This window comes from Argopecten irradians, chromosome 9 (genome assembly GCF_041381155.1).
Source record: "Argopecten irradians isolate NY chromosome 9, Ai_NY, whole genome shotgun sequence".
Lineage (NCBI taxonomy): Eukaryota > Metazoa > Mollusca > Bivalvia > Pectinida > Pectinidae > Argopecten > Argopecten irradians.
In genome coordinates, this window is record NC_091142.1 from 40,043,918 (window position 1) to 40,063,322 (window position 19,405).

General features: G+C 33.8%; 1 protein-coding gene across 1 annotated transcript; it reads right to left on the minus strand.

The window, feature by feature from the left end:
* Positions 1 to 864: 864 nt before the first annotated feature.
* On the minus strand, positions 865 to 18,787 carry LOC138332319 (polycystin-1-like protein 2). The gene is made up of 20 exons (XM_069280370.1): positions 18,699 to 18,787; positions 17,963 to 18,054; positions 17,029 to 17,265; positions 16,529 to 16,663; positions 15,683 to 16,040; positions 14,617 to 15,186; positions 13,749 to 13,852; positions 13,048 to 13,287; positions 12,252 to 12,422; positions 10,017 to 10,171; positions 9,015 to 9,636; positions 6,812 to 7,007; positions 6,245 to 6,456; positions 5,813 to 5,984; positions 5,389 to 5,484; positions 4,255 to 4,833; positions 3,322 to 3,891; positions 2,732 to 2,775; positions 2,343 to 2,414; positions 865 to 1,429 (listed from the first exon to the last, which is right to left on the minus strand). Exons 3-20 carry the CDS (start codon positions 17,158 to 17,160, stop codon positions 1,409 to 1,411), a joined length of 4,449 nt encoding a protein of 1,482 aa, XP_069136471.1. The 5' UTR covers positions 17,161 to 17,265; positions 17,963 to 18,054; positions 18,699 to 18,787; the 3' UTR covers positions 865 to 1,408.
* Positions 18,788 to 19,405: the final 618 nt, after the last annotated feature.

A 19,405-nucleotide genomic window follows, 5' to 3' on the forward strand; every position in this document is an offset into this window, starting at 1 on the left:
TCATCGGCATTGTTATCATTTTTTCATAGGTTATCATCATTTTTTTTTCAAGAGCCAACTAAACAGCAATATAAGAAATAAAGTTATCGGGTGATAAGAACAATTTCGAGTTATCTCCCTTGCAAGAGTGAGCTGGCTTTTAATATATAATGGCTTTTAAATTTTACACTTTGGAATGAATAACTGTTACAATCATAACATAAGTCATATGAAAACGTATTACAAGGTCTTACAGAATTCCAATCACATAAACCAGTAACAGGTTTTGATTGCAAGAGTTAACCCATAATAAAAAACAACTAAAAAAAATATATATTTTGTGAGCGAATCTCACGCCATTTTCAAACACGTGACGTCATAATCAATGCATACACATAAGGGCAGATAACTTTTTAACATGCAAAACCATGTTATTATGTAATTGATGCTATTAAATTTATTTTTATTATTAAACAATTTCAGAATAAATCAATAAAACCCTATTGTCATAGAAACAGTGTTATTTTTTTTTTTTTTTTTTAATATCTGTTGTTTTTTATTATGGGTTGCGTCCTTTCAACAACTCTTGCAATCAAAACCTAAAAACCATATTTCGATCGTGGTTGAAAATAAATTTTGGGAGAAAGACCATCGATGTTTAGTAGGTACCAGAAAGCTGTTACTGGTTTATGTGATTGAAATTCTGTAAGACCTTTTAATACGTTTTCACATGACTTATCTTATCACTCAATTATTTGATTGTAACAGCTATTCATTCCAAAGTATAGAATTGTAAAAACATTAAAGCTAGCTCCATAATTTTACAACATTACATAAATCATTTGGTGTACATTCATTAATAAAGATAACAAAATAATCGTGAAATAGATATTGTTTATTGAAATATTGACATGTCTTAATGCATATAATTATCTCCTTTTCATAGCTTACAGTCATTTCAGTTCCTTATTTGTTATTGTTTTGATTGAAATACACAGTAAATCCCATAAATACCATCAAAAGAGGAAAATTAAAATATTTGATGCTTTCATTTCCATTCGCTTTCCACTAAACATTCTTATTATCAATAAGGCAATTATATTTCATCATTTGTTGTGCAGAACATCGGCACATTTTGCTAACACATTTCCCTAATAGCGTTTTATTCATAACGTTAACACAGCAATCATTGCTATTGCACAATCATTATATTGTGAAAACCTATTGAAAATAGTACTTCGCTAACATTTCATCGCGTAAAAATAAATACCCGTGACAAATAGTACAGCTTACCAAAAAGTGGAATATTTGCTTGCAATTGCTACATGTTTTTAGCGAAATTGTTTAACATATGCCCACGTCCGGACTACAGACTCTAGGGAAGTGACGAATCCAACGTTTGTACCAATTAACAACGTGCAACCCGTGGTCAAGGTGCTATTCGAAGTAACTGCAAAAATAAAAGGTTAATTATTTTATGAACTTTTGAATTTATGAATAAAAGGAAACAAAATTGCATAGCATTCGCGGTAATACATATGTATAAACTTATTCCAACATTATCTTACAAATTAAAATTAAAATTCATTCTTCATAAAATGAAGCAAAATTAACATTTGACGTTTCATGTCTGAACAAGGTAACTATATACATTTAAAAAGGAATGCTCATAAAGAATGAAATGATGATCAATACAGAAAGCTTAACCTATAATAGATAACAGGCACACTTTTTAGGATTTCTTAATATTATGTTAAGCGTTAATAATGTTGGATGAATTTACAATTTGTCATATATTATCACCACCAAGGCCCATTAAACCACACTGAAAGTTTGCACTTTTGAAGTAGAAATGAATAAGCAGAGCGTAAAATAAAATGGGTAGGCGATGTTTAAAATTAATGTTTAGAATACCCAGATGCAATATGGGTAATAATTCAAATATTATTTTGAAGCATTAAAGAAAGTCGATCACCATTCCGGCATTTTATGGCCTTGTTATTTCTGTGTAGCTTTCTTTTTCCGATAACAATTGAAATGTATTAATTAAAGTTCTCCACATAAATACATTTATATCACAATAGTTTAGTACACTCGATCCTCTACCTCCTATTTTGACTAGTTTTTACTGAAAATGATGACTTTGAATGACTTGAAATTTATTGAGTCGTACGTGTAAAACAGTTATCTTTTCATGGAGCAACATATAAATAGAAATAGATAGCGACGGAACTATGTTATACACCAATCAATTGTCTCTTATTCAGCAAACATCTGATACATTTACATATATCTTAAGGTATTCCATAACATTTGTATATAATGAGTTATAATTTACCATTGCTAACTATATAAATACTTACAAGTGTACATAACTCCATGTCTTCTTTCTCGTCTAAATATTCCTGTTCCAAAAATCCAAGGACTCTAAAGAGCTGAAATTGAGACTAGGATATCGTTGTTTGTTCATACTTTATAGAAATGAAATATATGAGGTTACCTTTATTCGTCGTTTTGGACATTTACTTTATTTCGTGGGTAGACATTTTTGTGATTTTGTGTATGCTACTCTCTAATAAAGGAGGTTCACGTTATGCTTAAGGACAATCTCATGTCATACAATGATGCACGAGCCGAGGGACCGAAGCCTAGATGGATACATGTAAGCAAATAGCATAATACTGATTTAAATATGAATAAGAAAAGAGTTGTTTCAAACAGCTATTTGAATCAAGGATATACCTAAACATACCTGGTTGTCAAGTGCCGTTGCCAATTTCCAATAGCGTGTAGTGTCTGTAACCAAAGGAAATATTCGTATTGGAACAAAGGCAGAGATTTATAGTAAGAAAATACAGCAGAATTACTGGGAAGATATTTCAAACATTGGTACTGACACTTTAGCACCAATAGCCAACCTTAAAACATTTATTTTGGAACTGATAGCGCTAGAAGAGCAGAAAGACATGGAATTTTCAGTGTGTCATTCTTCATCAATATGAAAGTTAATACAAGAGTGTAAAACCAATAGCGTGTTTTCTTTATTAAATATTTGCACTAAAATTGCCATAACGAAATTTTTTTATTAATGTATTTCTACTGATTTGACATGGTGACCAATTTGGAAATTTTAGCGGACGTGATATTAAAAGATTCATTAAAATTCCAATGCACTGTTTTTTGAATCATTAAAAAAAAATGAATTGCAATCTGTTTTATAATGAATGTAGTTTTCATAAAGTGTCGCGGTATTTGTGCGATATACATAGCGTGTTCGGTTTTACTTCTCGTTTGTGTCCTGTGTGTCCCATTTCACGATTATGTGCCGCAGTAAGCCCTTACCTGCATCCAGTGGCGTCGGCTTTTTTATAGCATGACGTTTGAAAACCTTTAAAGTGTTATCAATCTTCTGCCAGAAATGCTGTTGAAGTTCCTTGTCATATGACTCAAACTCAGTTGATACAAGGCATTGTTCTTTGACGTGCGCTAGTGCAGCATTCAGTATACAAATGCAGATATTTACAGTTATAATTGTCATCTGAAGTAGAAACAAAGAAAATATGAGACCGGAGAGAATGTCCTCTGGATCGAAAGTGTCCCGAACTCTGACCATAGCCAGTAATGTACGGAATAATGTGATGTATGATGACCCGATGTCTTTAAAATCGAAACGATGTGGACCAATATAACAGTAACATAAGATAGCAAACGCTGTCATTGGAATCATTGACGCTATGCCTAAATACAGCAAGTCCTTCCCACAAAACGATATCGAGGTCCTCATCAAGTAGAGACTTTGGTTAAATGTCAACGGCAACAGAAGGTCAATGATCGCCAGGAAGAGTTCAAGGCTAACGCATAATTTATATGCAGTATCCATCATATCGAGTAGGTCAAGGGAGACAAATTTACCTGTGTAAGACAAATAAAAAATAGCTTTAAAATCAATATGTATGGCTCATTTGATCATGATTAAACACCATACTTATTAATAATAAACAACAATTTTTTAATCAATATAAATATCTCTTCTTTTTCATATTTTGAATATTAATCATCCTTAGGCGCATGAAATCATCATCAAAATCCATCTTCAACTTCCAATTTAATGCAAAAAAAGAGACATTCACATTAATTTAATTATGTAATGTCGGCTTTTCGAAAACAAATATATATTTCTTTAAATCCAATGTTCCTCATTATAAATTAATCATGAATAATTATATTTTTTCAAAGTTTAAACCTATTTAAGTTTAAATCTAAATTACAATTTACCGGTTGAGTTTCGGATTTCCTCAATAGTGTATATAGTCCTGTCTATCCTCACTATAAAGAATGATATGCCCATCACTGACGATACAACCCTCAGTAAATATACCCACTGCGCAGACGCAGTACAGCACTTTTTCCCCATTCGCCATGACGAGTAGATAAGATGGAGAAGTCGAATAAACGTGATAAGTAGGAATATCACCTGTAGTGCCAACACAAAGAAATCAAAGGCATCTATGTATGGGTAAAGTCGTGCTGTTTTGACCTTGACCTCTGTCAAATAACCTCCAGTTTCGGGCATTTCTATGGTTACTTTTGGGAAAGAAAATAGCCTTGAGTCTGGATTAAAAAGCAGGAACTCCATAACTACTAAGCGAGTGGATTTATCGATCCAGTTATTGGCTTGCATTGAATAGAAGTCATTTCGGACGTCTGTGGTGTTAGGTCCCGGGTCCAGTAACTTGACATATCCCCCTCCATTATATACATGATGAACCCCCACTATAGGGTAGGCGTCAGTCTCCTCATCCGTTTTATATATCCACTCTGTTTCCTTGCATGGTGTGTTCCTTGTTATCCAACCTATGAAAACGAAACATCAGTTTATTTTAATAAGAGAGAACTTTTACCCTTCATCATATCCCTGCATCCAGGTATATGTGATGAATTAATCAAAGCTGTTTTAATTTAGTTGGAATAACATCTTTCCTTTAACTGCTTTTATCTTGGGTTCTTAATAGCGGAAATATCTTAAGACATTTGATTCCAATATGTTAAAGGAATTCAAACAATTTCTTCAGTGATGCGTATTTGATTATGCTAAAATCGGTAAACGTAGCTTGACTTCAACCTATGGCCTTATGCATTAGATCAAATTGAGATGAGAACCACAGGGCCATCAAACATTTTTATTTCGATTAAAAAGATCTACTTAGTTTCTTTCAAATTGCTAATCTGGTAGAAGAAGAAATCGAAAATATCAATTTCCTTATGGACACACCCATCAAGAATATCATCAAGAAGAAGACGAATGAAAACGCACACCTTTGGATTCTGCTCAAGTGGCCATGGAAAGATCAGATAAAAAACAATACAGACAATTATTTTAAATCAGAACTTATACGATGCAGATATTACCTGTGCAGTAATTTGCCGTATCCATGACATCTGTATCATAACTAGGTGGACATATGGGTATCAGAGAGTCCAGAAGATTGGGAATTCGACATCGTCCTAAAATGATAACATATTGAAACCTTGAATTCTTTAATTAATGTTTAAGTGATTCAAATACATGTGCGGCAGCATAATTGCCTTAAAATGAGCGCTTTCTTTTAAAATTATGTGACTGAAATTTATAAAATTATTCAAATTACAGAATTAATTCGCTTAGCCTATTAACAGTGTCATACGCTAACCCCGAAAACATTTGATAAACAGAATGTATGATATCATAATCTCGATAAAAAAAATATCACGTGCCTTTAAATACTGTAATATCGTCTGCAGATGTTGATTCATTATCTATTATCTATAAATTATTGCTTCTTTTACATCTCACCTTTGACCCGGATCTGACGAAATCGTGTCACGCCGACTCGGTAGCTAACGTTATCAAACATATACACTCGCTCGGGTATCAACCGGAAGTCGCCATTGTAATACAGCTTTGGGAAAACTTGATCAGCATATTGTCCTCTCAGCCAGGTCCAGATATCCGCGGTAGTATTTAACTAATATAAAAATAAGATAATTGTCCTTTTTGATTCAGGCAAATTAGATCATCTAAGTCTGTACAATGTATGTAACATTTATGGAAAAAAAGTATTTAGAAAAGCTTTTCAAAACTGAATGTCGTTATTATAATAATCCATTGGTAAATATACTCCTGTTAAAACGATAAAAAAAGCATAGCAGAAGAACCAATATAACCAGGTAACGAATATCAAAACAGCAAATTTGGAACATAATACAGCAAAAAATTGTTACCTACCGTTTGAGATGGACTGAGGAGGTTTTCCAAAGCTCCGTTCTGTAGATATGACGTCCAGACAGAGTTATGAGCACAAATGAGTGCCAGCAAAGTAATATATAATGACCTTACCAACAGAGATCTGAACAGAGTTAATAACTTTCTATCCAATAAAATCTTTCTATAAAATCTAGCCTCTCTTTTGTTGTCAGTGATGTCCATAACGATTTCCTCTGAAATATCAAAACATAATATAAAAACATGTTTATCTTGTATTGGCTACATATTTCTTTTGTACTATCCATAACTAATATTAATAAGCTTTAAGGTGAAGATATTTCAAAATGTTGTCACTATTTGTAGATCGATTCGGTATACATTTCTGTCTTGTTATTTCGGTGTAGTGTTGGACTAAAACATAGTGGGTTTTCTTTATTCTTTATCTCTTTTTCTTTCTTGCACTTTTCTATCTAATTATTGTATGAAAAGGGCATTTTCTTAAAAATAAATTTTCTTAATAAATTCTGATATTTCAGTACACGTTTCTTATCTAAAATACCGTTCTTTTTACGGGAATAAAAAATATACCCATATCTGAGTTTTTCGGATTATCTTTCCCATCTAATGATTGGTTTGAAATGTCTTTTTCCATGTTTGGATTGTCAAATCCTTCCGAATGCTGATCCATGCAATACAGTTCCGTCTGTGATGTAGCCATCTCTTCTATATCACGCTTAGCGTATTTCTTACAAAGGAATGCGATCAACAATGTCACCAGTACTACCTTCAAAATCAATATAAAATCATCATTCGGATTAAGTGTGTTGGAACAGGCAAATTCGTGGAATTTCAGGACATATTGTAGGTAAACATTATTGAGGTCAGATTTAACCTTGGTTGAAACACATGAAAAATAAACTGAAGTAAGATTTTTTATTAGTTATTTTATGATAAAACATGTATTATGGGGTAAAGAAAACTGATTTAAGAAAGCATAGTGTAAATAATACCTGTAATTACATTAAGCAGATGATTGGAAATATGTAGGGAGTGTAGTCCACACAATATGGAGTGTAGTCCACACAATATTGAGTGTAGTCCACACAATATGGAGTGTAGTCCACACAATATGGTGATCAGTGTACGGTTAGTACGTCATAACACCACTACATAATATCGGCCAAAAGAACGTGGCCAAGCCCTTAACACATTCGACCTTGTTACCAAGTTTGAAGAAAATCGGTTAATATTTATTAGAGTTATTGCAGAGAAATGGCAAAAATGACTTCTCTTTTTTATTAAATCAAAGGGCCATAACTCTGCTAAATAAGGTCCGTCTCAAGTGGCGATCCAATTTGGCCGAGCCCTTAAGACATTTAACTTTGTTACCAAGTTTTAACATTTTTTAGTTATTACACAGAAACTGAAGAAAAATGACATTTGTAGTAAATTAAAGGGCCATAACTCTGATAAATAACATCCACTGAAAGAGTTGATCGAACCTGGCCAGGCACTTGATGCATTCGACCTTGTTACCAAGTTTGAAGAAAATCGGTTAATATTTATTACAGTAATTGTACGGAAGTGGCAGAAACTGACTTTTTTTATTTAAGCAAAGGGCCATTACTCCGGTAAATAAGGTCCGTTGAAAGTCGCGATCGAAATTCGCCGAGTCATCAAAGCATTTAACCTTACTACTATGTTTAAAGAAAATCGGTTTACATTTGTTACACTTATTGCACGGAAATGGCAGAAAATGACGTTTTCAGTCATTCAAATGGCCATAACTCCACTAAACAAGGTCCATCGACAGTCGCGATCAAACTTGGCCGAGCCCTTAATGCATTTAACCTTGTCACCAAGTTTGAAGAAAATCGGTTCACATTTCTTACAGTTATTGCACGGAAACGAAGCGTTACAGACAGACGGACAAACCCATATTAGTATCCCCCGTTTCAGAGAAAGCGGAGGATAATTAAATTAAAGCGTATCATAAATATTTAGTACATTATGACTCAAGTATATTTAGTAGTAGTTTTCTAGTATTGCAATACAAGTGCCATGGTAACTACCCTAAATATACTTATACAAAAAATAGTTATATTGAAACAACTTGCACATATATGTACTTAATATTTACTGAGAGTAAAGAGTATGTAGGCATTTAAAATTTGTTTAACTATGCATCTATGACAAAATAAAATAACCAATATTGACGAAATTGTCTCATTTGTATAATTTATGCAACAAAAGCTACAGTTCTGCATAATCATTACACCATTTGTATTGGAGATGAACTCAATATTTGAAATTCAACAATTAAATTACTAAATACAGGTTTAAAAATTCAACGGATTTGGGGAGCTAGGATGGGTACAAACCTCAATTATACGTCCTCTGGGAAATTAAAAGTGACTACGAGAAAACAAAAGCGGGGGATTGAATGCTCTCGATTTCTAATACACTAAGTCACTAAGAGTTAATGGCCGATTCCGTTGTCCTATTCCCTTTGTGATAAATGGATCAGTAGGTTTGCTGGCCCCAAGCTTCGCGATGTCACGATTTCTGATTAACAAATGTCTACTTAACTGAATTCGTGTTTCAATCGAGATGTTTACATATTTCGCAAATCGTTTATTGATAAAATTATACTAACAAAGACTAAGTGAATTGTATGTCACCTAGTTCAACTTTACTTACATGGAATATAAATGATGGACATATTCATTTTTCTCTCTGGGTCAACTTTTATAGACCTTTTTTTCTAAAAATACCGAAAGAGGATACCTACCTTTATTGGTTCTAAAAACATTACGCCCTGGACTGTTCCCATGGAGAAGGACATCAGCCAATCAACAGTCGTCTCTCGTCCCCATTGTAGACTGTAGAATAACGTGAATACTGCACCAGAAAGAATACAGATTGCCGCAATGACGTAAGCAATGATGACGAACCACCATGGCAGAATGCCTTCCTTAAAACTTCCCAGGGCAACACTTCCGGTCTTCTGTCGGCGGTTACGGAAGATCCAGGCCATCAGAAATCCAGGGATAATCGTGATGGTGCTGGACATCAACCCGACGTAAACCTGTTTGTAGTTCAGATGGAATGGACCGAGATGGATGCCGTAGGTTTGGACACCTTGTGATGTTCGATACCACATGGCATTCGTTAACATGGACAGAAATAACATGGCGAAAATTGCAACACAACGCTGCACTCGGGTGAATCTGCTGGGAGACGGTCGACTGAATAACGACAAGAAGAGGAAGTCGTCAAACAGATTAAATCTAGTGTTACTAGCAAACAGTACACTTCCATCCGATAATTCACCCCGAGCCGTGAACATTTTCCGACGAGTCTTACAGTCATCCCGATCAGGTGACAACCATCGTCCGCAAAGAAATGTGCTCCTGGAACATAATGTCTTAGTTAACATTTGGGGTTTACTTAACTTGTTTTATATATCAAAACTAAACCAAAAGCAACATATTTTAATCAATAAATATCCATCAGAAATTCTTACTTGATCAAAGAAATTCATGTTTTTATTACCGTAAGGACTCTCGACACGGGACTACAGTTTACATTCATGGATAGGAGAAGACCTAATCATTAATGCAATTTTGTTGAGGAATTCGAATTGATTAATTAAAAAAAATGTGCCATGAAGGGATATCATTGGGAAACGAATCTTAATACAAAATGTCAAGCTTGTCACTTACAAAAAAGTCATAAGAAAATAATTAAAACGATTTAATAGGATAAATTATAGTTTAAGGCAGCCTCTTACTTTTCGTCGTTAAATTTATCGTAAATGAGGATTTTTTCCAGGAACCATCCGGGCGAATCTCCCCTCCCGTCGTGTCCGATTTCTATCTCACGCAGTCTTCCGAGATTCCGGTTGGACGTCAATAGAAAGTTCCGAAGTGTCCAACGCGGGAACATCTGTTTTGCAATATAATGTACTTAGTATATCAAAGTCTGAATTTCCGTCCTCAAAAGTATTTTACATTCACTACTTTTTAACGAATAAAACAAATCCTATAATGCTATAGTGAGGATTCAAATGTACATAAATTCATTAAATTAAGGACTAAGTGGAGCATCAAAACAGTTTTATCTCGTGAGGCAGAACATCATGGGATGTTTTACATGCCATAATGATTGTCTTAAAGGATTCTATTATTTTTTTTGATAATACGCCAAGATATTGCTTTAGATGAATGAAAAATCTAGTCCCACTCAGAGAATCTCCAAGCTTTTAGCGCTGTCGGTTGTTTTTGGTCGTGATTTACGGGTAGTGTCGACTACGGTCGAGAAATAATGAGCAAGGCTTGTGACGTCACTATAGTCCGCGGCTTGTGCTATATCATATACAGTTTATACTGTATGTATAAGTTAGGTCTTTAATATGAGTTTTTTGAGTAAATGTATATTCTAGCTTTATGTTATATGTATTTTCAGTTTCAAAACATTCCATTAACAGCATTTTAAACAAGCAAATTCAACTTTTAGTTAGATAATTAGACCAATTTGGAGACGATATCAAAATGATGTTCAGTCTGAAAAGGACGTAGCTGACTATATGAATCATTGTTTATTTCAGAGACTTAGATAACATACAACATGTATCTAAATTTCTGTGTATTTAAAATCAATAAAATTTAACATTATCTTGTTACAAGTAAAATCACAAAAATAAGCAAAATCTATAGAAAAATAGCATGTTTTTATTTCAAACTTCTGCCACAACGATGCAAACACGGGACAGTTTTTGAGTAAAAGATGAAATGTGGACGGTTATCAGTTCTGTTTCTATTGGAGTAACGGTGCCCAACTAAATAGAAAAATAATATTCTAAATTGCAGTATAAGTGCAGATTTAAATTCATTATTTTAAAATTATACTAAATCCTGAAAAAAATGTATCTTCATTGTCGATCCCTTTGTATTGTTTATCCTTTTGCATATCATACCGAGATTTATATATTATAATCAGAAGCATACATATACTATGTATAGAAGTTTATGATATAATAGATGAACTTTTATCATATAATTACAATAAGCAACCACACAAAGTGTTACTTCATACTTAAGCCGAGGTGAAAGGTTTCTGATACATATCGAGGCATTGGGATAAAAAATCTATAATAATTTTTACCTATTCAAAAACATACTCAGACATATTTAAATTAACTTGTATGTTTCGTGGTGTAATGCTGTAATATAACCCTTTGTGTATGAGTATAGATTCACGGTGAATACCTTAGAAATTACGAAAGATTGCTTCATGTAGTACTATACGCCAAGATTCTGTAATTACAGAACTTAACTAGGATAATTTTCAAGATTTAACCTTTCGTTGAAATATTTTTTAGAATCATTTTTGTTGCTGAATAATTCAACTTGTTAAAACAACATGTATGATAAGGGATATTTTATTTCCTTTTGCTTTCACATCTACATTTTAAATGTAGGTGTCAATAAAAACATAGAACATACACTTGTAGATGTACGGGCTTTTCATAATTCAAATAACAATCCATTTAACGGGTGTCCTAACCTGCTAAGTAACATTAAAACAATAGCAAATACCCGATACAGTCCACCCAAATAGCCAAATTGCCCGCGGCTAGGTAATTACAGTTGAATTCGATGAATGAGTTTGCGTACAGGTAAATAACATCCTGGTCCAGGTATAACGTAACCTTCAACCCAAAGGATGGCTAATTATATATCTATATCAGTGTATCTACTCGTATTTTTCGTTTGTTTAGCTTATCTCAATATTTTTATCTTTAATAATATCAAAAATAAATTCTTTCTACAACATGTTGAAACGTATTACAGTAATTAATATATCTCAATTATCTTGGTTAGCAACACACAATACAATTTTTGTGATGACCAGGCATCGGTGTGTACCAAGGATTTTAAAAAAAACCTATAAATCCTTGGTGAACAACATAACTTGGTCCTTTGTTCACTTTATGTACTCCATTGATAGTGAGAGTAAGACTTACCTCCCTGTTAACGTCACGTAACAGTCTCGTGGCGGTGGTACCACGTGACCCTCTCAGGGTGATATAGGGAGTGGCGGAGAGTTTCCGACTGGACCAAAACCCCGTATAGACCGAAATAAAGTAGATATACTGATCCTCTGGTTTGTTGTCGGTGAGAGGCTGGTAGTCCCACTTTTAGGAAAAAAATTATACAAAACAGTTTGATATCATAGTGATAAAAAAAAACAATAAAAAACAACACTTAAACATTATATACAGTTGCAAAATTACTCAAATTAGTTAGGGATATGTTTCCTCCTCATGAAATTTTAAAATAAAAATATATGGGATATAATAATTTATGCATACCAACGAGAGCAAATAAATGAAAAAAATAGCTAAAAAATAAATCGATAAAAATAAAATACATAAAAATAGCTAAATAGATAAAACGATATTGATAAAAGATCCTAATATAACAATTAAAGATTAAATTATTCCTTCTCAAAGGAAATTCTTATCATTAATTCAAACAAAATATATTTTTGACATTCTTCACACTGTCCAAATTGTCAAGATACATGGGATAGATGACCAACATTCTAACTCTTTTACATACGTATTTAACATGACCCATAGCTTTCCGTTGGTTCTGACCTTTTCAGACTTTACAAAATCTTAAGATTGTATGGCGTAAATATAACATTAAATAACAAAGAAAGCAAAGCAGTTAGTTATTCATGATTATCATCAATATTTATATTAATATCTAATTCATAATAAAGACATCGATATCTAACCAATAACACACACGTACCGCGATACTATCCCTCTTGTCGTAGCGTCGTAGGATAACTACCAACAAGATCATTATAACTAAAGCGATAACGTTGACTATAAGTACGTATGGAGTCTCCGCAAGTTTGCCAGCAAAATCCACAAACAGCTCATTGAAGTCGATGATATCAGGGGGTATGATAAACACGTTAGATCCAAACGTACCGAGGAAATTGCTCTGAAATGTCACCGTAGCTGTATCCATAGATATTTCCTTCATCTGAAATATAAAGATATGTACATCAAAAAATGTCTCATTTGCCACATCTGTATAAAAGTAATTACTTTCAATATATATTTAGGCTTTAAAATGTTTAATGTGTTAATAAGGCATATATATATATACACACTAACTGCTCTGTCGTCGATAGATAAAAGTAGTTGATGTACAAGAGATCTTTGTTTATAAAGAGTATATGGGTCTAGGATACCTACAGATATTCTTGTCAATTTATGTTTCGTCATCACATATCCTGATATCGTAAATACAGTGTTTACTTCTCATGACACGAATGAATTTCAAATACTTGGTTTGAATGATTTTTCAATCCATCACTTCAGCACGTAATTAATGATCATGAACAGGATTCATTTTCATTTGCGACATTAGTATATTTCATATGCATAATTAAACTTGTAAAGAATAACATTATTCAATGCTTTAATTTGCTGAAGCTTTACCTTGACATCTCTGGATCTTTCCCACATATTTGAAGTGTCATTAAGTACCAGTCCAGCTACACGTCCAAAACGCATTTTGTTATATTCTCTGGTTGAAAAGTTTCCTACAATTGTAAGGTTGGAGATCTATGGCTGAGTTTATCGTGATTGTGATGATCTTTAAGCCTCTCTAACATTGTCGTCACTCTCACCGGAAGGTGGCGCTAACCATACTTTTTTTAAAGTTTACTTAATCAATATGCCATTATACTCTCGTGTAATAGCAGAAAGGTGAAATGCGACTCAGGTTTAATAAAATCAAACAAAACAACACTTTTTTGAGACATGTAGTCTAATATAAACATTTTCAGCTGAAGAGTAATTTCCACTGTTACTAAAACGACAAAATGTCCTATGGGGAATGATGACCAACCTGTGGTTATAATGCTAATTATTTCGGTACTAATGGAAGTACAGAAAGGAAAGTAGCATGGGCAGAATGAGGTTTACAGCGGGAGATTACGGTTTAGGAGATGTGATAAATTGGCATGATCATAGTAATAATAGATAAAAACGTCTTTTATATCACCAGGTTATGTATTTAGAATATTTTGCAATATGGCTATGCATCAACTACTTACAGTACTCTCACACAAACATAAAACAAATTATCAAATGATGACAAATACTTAAACATCACAGTTCAGTTTCAAGATTCGAATGAATTGTTCTTTTACAGAAAAATGAGAGGATATCGCAGTTGTATATAAAACAAAAAAACTACATGCGATCAAAAACTAGATTTGACTTCTAAGAATTCCATTTAAAAATATTAACATATAACTAATGAAATGATAGTAATGAAAACATGTAACTAATGGTTCGATACCGTAACAGACTTTGTCGAACAAGGTCACAAGTGACGTCACAGGAATGGCTTTGCTCGCGTTTCGGCCCAGTGTAAACGTGTGCCACTCTGCTGGAGGGTTAGCGACACTGTGGATGTTAAAGGACGACTCAGCATGGGCCCCGTACTCTACGGCTAAGGTAGTGACAGAGAGGATTCGAAGGGCGTCAACAGAATTGGCTATGTCATTCTCTTTGTAAAGAAGGACATTGCCATCAGTTATCACAACAACATACTGTAGTTTTGACCAATCGGCATTATTTTCTAGATATATCGTGATATTATTCAACGCTAGGTCAAGGTCGGCGAATACCACATTGGCCTTTGTTATACCGGCTGAACTGTAAAAGGCGTCGACCTGCGCTGTGGTGTTTACATTGTCTGCGAAGGTAAACACTGTCTGCATAGAGGCACCAAATACGTGATAGGAGAATTCCAACCCAATCAAGGTACTGACCATGCCATTCACAAATAACTTGGCAACCTTCAAGTCTTCATTGCTGACCTTGTTGGAAATTACTACCAAGAATGACATTTGTCCATTAATGCATTCTGAAACATACAAACCATTTAAGATCAAAGACTAAATATGCAAAAAAATATCATTGTTATTCATTGATTCATATAAAATCATAGTAGCTATTCAAAAAATATTTAGAACGGGCTTTATCATTTACTTAGTATTATATAAAAAAAACCAGAGTCATCCATCGACATTACAATGAATGACAGAACTGATTGGGCTGTTACTCAATAATCGAGTAAACATTGCATTGTATTTGGTTTATTTTGGTCTGATTGAATCGATTATTTGGGATTAGAATTACGAAATATAACAAATTACATTTTATTCTAGAATAATATAAAAATGAAATCAAAAGCTCACAACTTTAATGTCAGGCCATACGTCATCTGATTTATCACTAATTGTACAAAGACCAAAGGAATCGGCAAATTTCGTGAACTAAGCAACTTATATCAATCTACAAAAATCACACCAAACGGCCCCATTATCGGAACTACGCCTGGTACATAATAAACGCCCTACCTTTACATTGGAAGGATAAGTCCACAGAATCCATATTCCCTACGTCTGGGGGCAGGAACACAATCCGGAGGGATTGGTTACGGTAGCTGATGTTCAGATTAGAAGGTTGTTCAAGGATGGTCATATCTGACCCCGCGGTCAGTTGAAGGCGGACCATTGTATCTAGGCCTGTATCAGAGCTCATGTTGTACCCAGTAATGTTGCATGGGGTTATACTTTTGATGTCGACGTTTAGTAAAGCGCCGTCCATATTGTTGAAAAATGTGGCGTTGATATTGAAATCATCGTTTGAAGTGACGTTTGTGATGTTTGTCCAAAACGATTGGTCGTTTAAAACGTCACCATCGTCAACAATCATCTGTTAAAATACAGATATAAATCAATACTATTCTCTCAAAAGTAACTTTGAAAAAATGCACAAAGATTGCATAAAGTGTATGTTTTAATGTTTTGTCAATGTGCATGTGCTATTCAAGGAGAAAAATCTAAATTTTCAATCGAAGAAGCCGAGGTGTCCGAATGGGTAAGCTATTTCGATACATCGATTAGCACCAACGTCCCACCTTTAGTACCTGAATTACAACAGTGATAGATATGCATTAGGCAAATAAAAACATGATTACGAACAACAAATATTTTCTTGTCGTAATCTGCATTTACATACTACAGAGGATATATAGTTACGGATTGGTACGCCTTATTTTTATGACTATACAGTCATATCTTTCAGAGCAAACGCAGTAATTTTTGCCCACAACTTAATGGCGTAACAATCGATGCCTATCCACAAGGAAGATGATACGAGGGGAGATAAGAATGACAATATGACGTATACTAAAATGTTACCCTGAGCTGGTCCTGATTGCTGTACAGATTGACATACTCATCGTCTGCGTTCCGGAGGACCAGACGCGTGGTACCGGAGTTAATCATGTCCTTGTTGTCAATATAACTGTACCTGTTAGTAGGGTACGTGATGACCTAGAAATGAGAAGAAACCCGCCAATGATACTGTTACACAGACAATATTTCTTCACGTGGAACCCTGGGGAAAAAGTAAAATTCCCGTGACGAAATATTGCCTGTGTGTAGAAGTCCTCTTCAGCAGAAATAGGTAAACAATAAACAAAATGTGTCACGAATTCACGAATATACATGAAGGCCTTTTCAAATGAAATTTGCCAGACAATTCCATGGGAAATTGTTAAACTCACATGAACAGTTTTCACATGAAATTAACGTGAACTTCATGCATTTGATTTGACCGATTTGCATTACAAATCGGATTTTGTTCGAATATAGACCGTGTGTATAATGTCTTTTATTTAAACAAAAAGTGTACTTACAAACAGATAAAGTATCTGGTCCATGTACTCGGCCGTATCTGGCTGGTATTGCGGTACGTTCAGTGTGCTGCTATACTGTGTTATCACGTCGGAGATGTTGGCACCAGTACTCCTGACCGCGGCCACGGTCATACAACTCTTACGTATCTCTATCTGTGTCACGTCGCTCTGCTCACCGACAATGATTTCTAGGAACCTTAACAGCCTCTCCTCCGTTGTATTTACATTTCTACGGGACTAGTCAAATAAATATACATCATTAACGTAAAACATCAGTGATGCATTGCCATGTCATTGTTTGTTTTTTCTAGTCAAGTAAAAAAAACTAGTATTTACAAATGACATTGAAACAGCCAAATTATCATTTTCATTACATTATCATTCCAGCATTGTAATATACCAACGATTTATGCGTAATATAAGTATGATTCATATCATTAATTATTACGTTATACTTTTAGGACGCCATATTCCGTTTTTGCATATTACAGAGTAAGCTCCCTATTTGGTAGGTGTCTTTTGTGACGTCATTATATTGTGGGCGTAATTAACGTCGTTTTCTTCGAAAAGTATGGCGTTACGCTCGCAAACACATGACTTCACAATCAATACCTGCCCACAAAGGCAGATAACTCTGTAATATACAAATACAGAATTGATTTCGATTAAATGATTTTCGGATCGAGCCGATGCTATGGGGTGAGGCTAGATAGGTTTTCTAACTGTTATATTGTTCAAATGGCATGAATAGAAATCAATATTCTGATATACACAAGAGACACATGATAATGACTTGGAAAATGTATCATGATAATTAAGTGTAGAATAATCTGTATTGTTGCCAAATATGTAGAAAGTAAAATGATTTCGTCATTAAATTGAAAGAGGAAAATAACGGTGTAACGATATGACAGTGATAACATTGCAAGCTTACCGTTTGTGTGTCGTATGTACAGTTAACTGATACGGATGTACAGGTAAGGTGTCCGATAACTGACAAGATGGTGTCCGACAGCCAAATTAGCTCTGTAGGAGAGAAACAAATAGATATAAAACAATATAAGGTTTCAGTACTTCAGCGATGACAGTCTCAATTATTGTGCTCTGATGTTCGATCAGTAAAAATAGAACGTATGATTCCGGATAACTAACTGGTTAGCCTTATGGATGTGGATACATTATCATATGAGAAGGATGCACAACTATGACCAAGTGGTATTTTGGTCTAGGTATATCACGGGGTATCATCATCAAGGAAACAAAGCTAGGGCAGAAACTGAAATACTTGTTATACCGTTTGAAGTAAATTGTAAAAAAGATGCCATTCCATCACAGAAATTTGTTGAGGTTTCATTGTGTCCCTCTTATTAATTTCAAATCTTACACACTACTACAATCAAGTCCTGACACAACATCGTCGGAGACCTGCGGTCACATCACCTTAACAATGACCTTCATTAAATTATAGTAATTATCAAAAGGACGTTAAACTAATCCTATAATCACTTATCAATACGTCTATTATATTATATTATATTATGTATTATATTATATATATTATATTATATTGTATATATGATTATATTATATTAAATCATTATATTAAATCATTATATTATATTATATTATATTATATTATATTATATTATATTATTATTAGCACTACTTACCTGTAGCTATATTTACTAATACGTTAGTTGCCACAGGAGGACGAAGATACTTGTACTTCAGGATAATGTTGTCAATAACAAAACCAATTTCCGTCTGCAAAATGACATTAGAAATATAGAAATGGGAAAACAATCAAAACTTAGTCTAAACATTAATCTTATGAGGGATGAGAAAATACAGATAAATTATATATAGATATAAAACCAACCATCACTCCAACCACAACATGCAATGAAATATATTTTTGCGAACGCACGGAATAGCAATTATCCAACAGGCCCCTCGAGAGTGGAGAATGTTCTGACACGTAATTTGATTAAATTTCTCAAAATCAAAGAGAATAACACTTAGTCTATTCCTTTGTCTTTATTTGTCGTAGAATAACTTTAGTGGGTATATATCGGTTTATATTGTTAGCGATAAAATTATATGAATATCAACAGAGCGTGACATTAAGTCTTTAAATTTGTATTATAGTGATAAAGACAATTCAGGAGGTGGGGTATGTGTTAATATGACACCTTTTTGATATATTGTATTGCTGTGTTATCATTATAATCATTTCAATGAGAATTGAAATTTACAGTAGTTCAACCAAAAGTCGCCTGGTAAATGTATTCATACTTACATAATTCAATTTGAACACGATTCATTCAAGTTAAAACTAGTTAAATCAAGGACGTCGGAGCGTTCCATTTTTTTCGTC

Excerpts from the sequence above, each read along its gene's own strand:
- LOC138332319 (XM_069280370.1), bottom strand. The coding sequence starts at position 17,160 with ATGACCGTGGCCGCGGTCAGGAGTACTGGTGCCAACATCTCCGACGTG. Across the intron at positions 9,637-10,016 it reads GATAAATTTAACGACGAAAA|GAGCACATTTCTTTGCGGAC; the intron begins GTAAGAGGCTGC and ends ATTATGTTCCAG. Across the intron at positions 3,892-4,254 it reads GGAAATCCGAAACTCAACCG|GTAAATTTGTCTCCCTTGAC; the intron begins GTAAATTGTAAT and ends TGTCTTACACAG.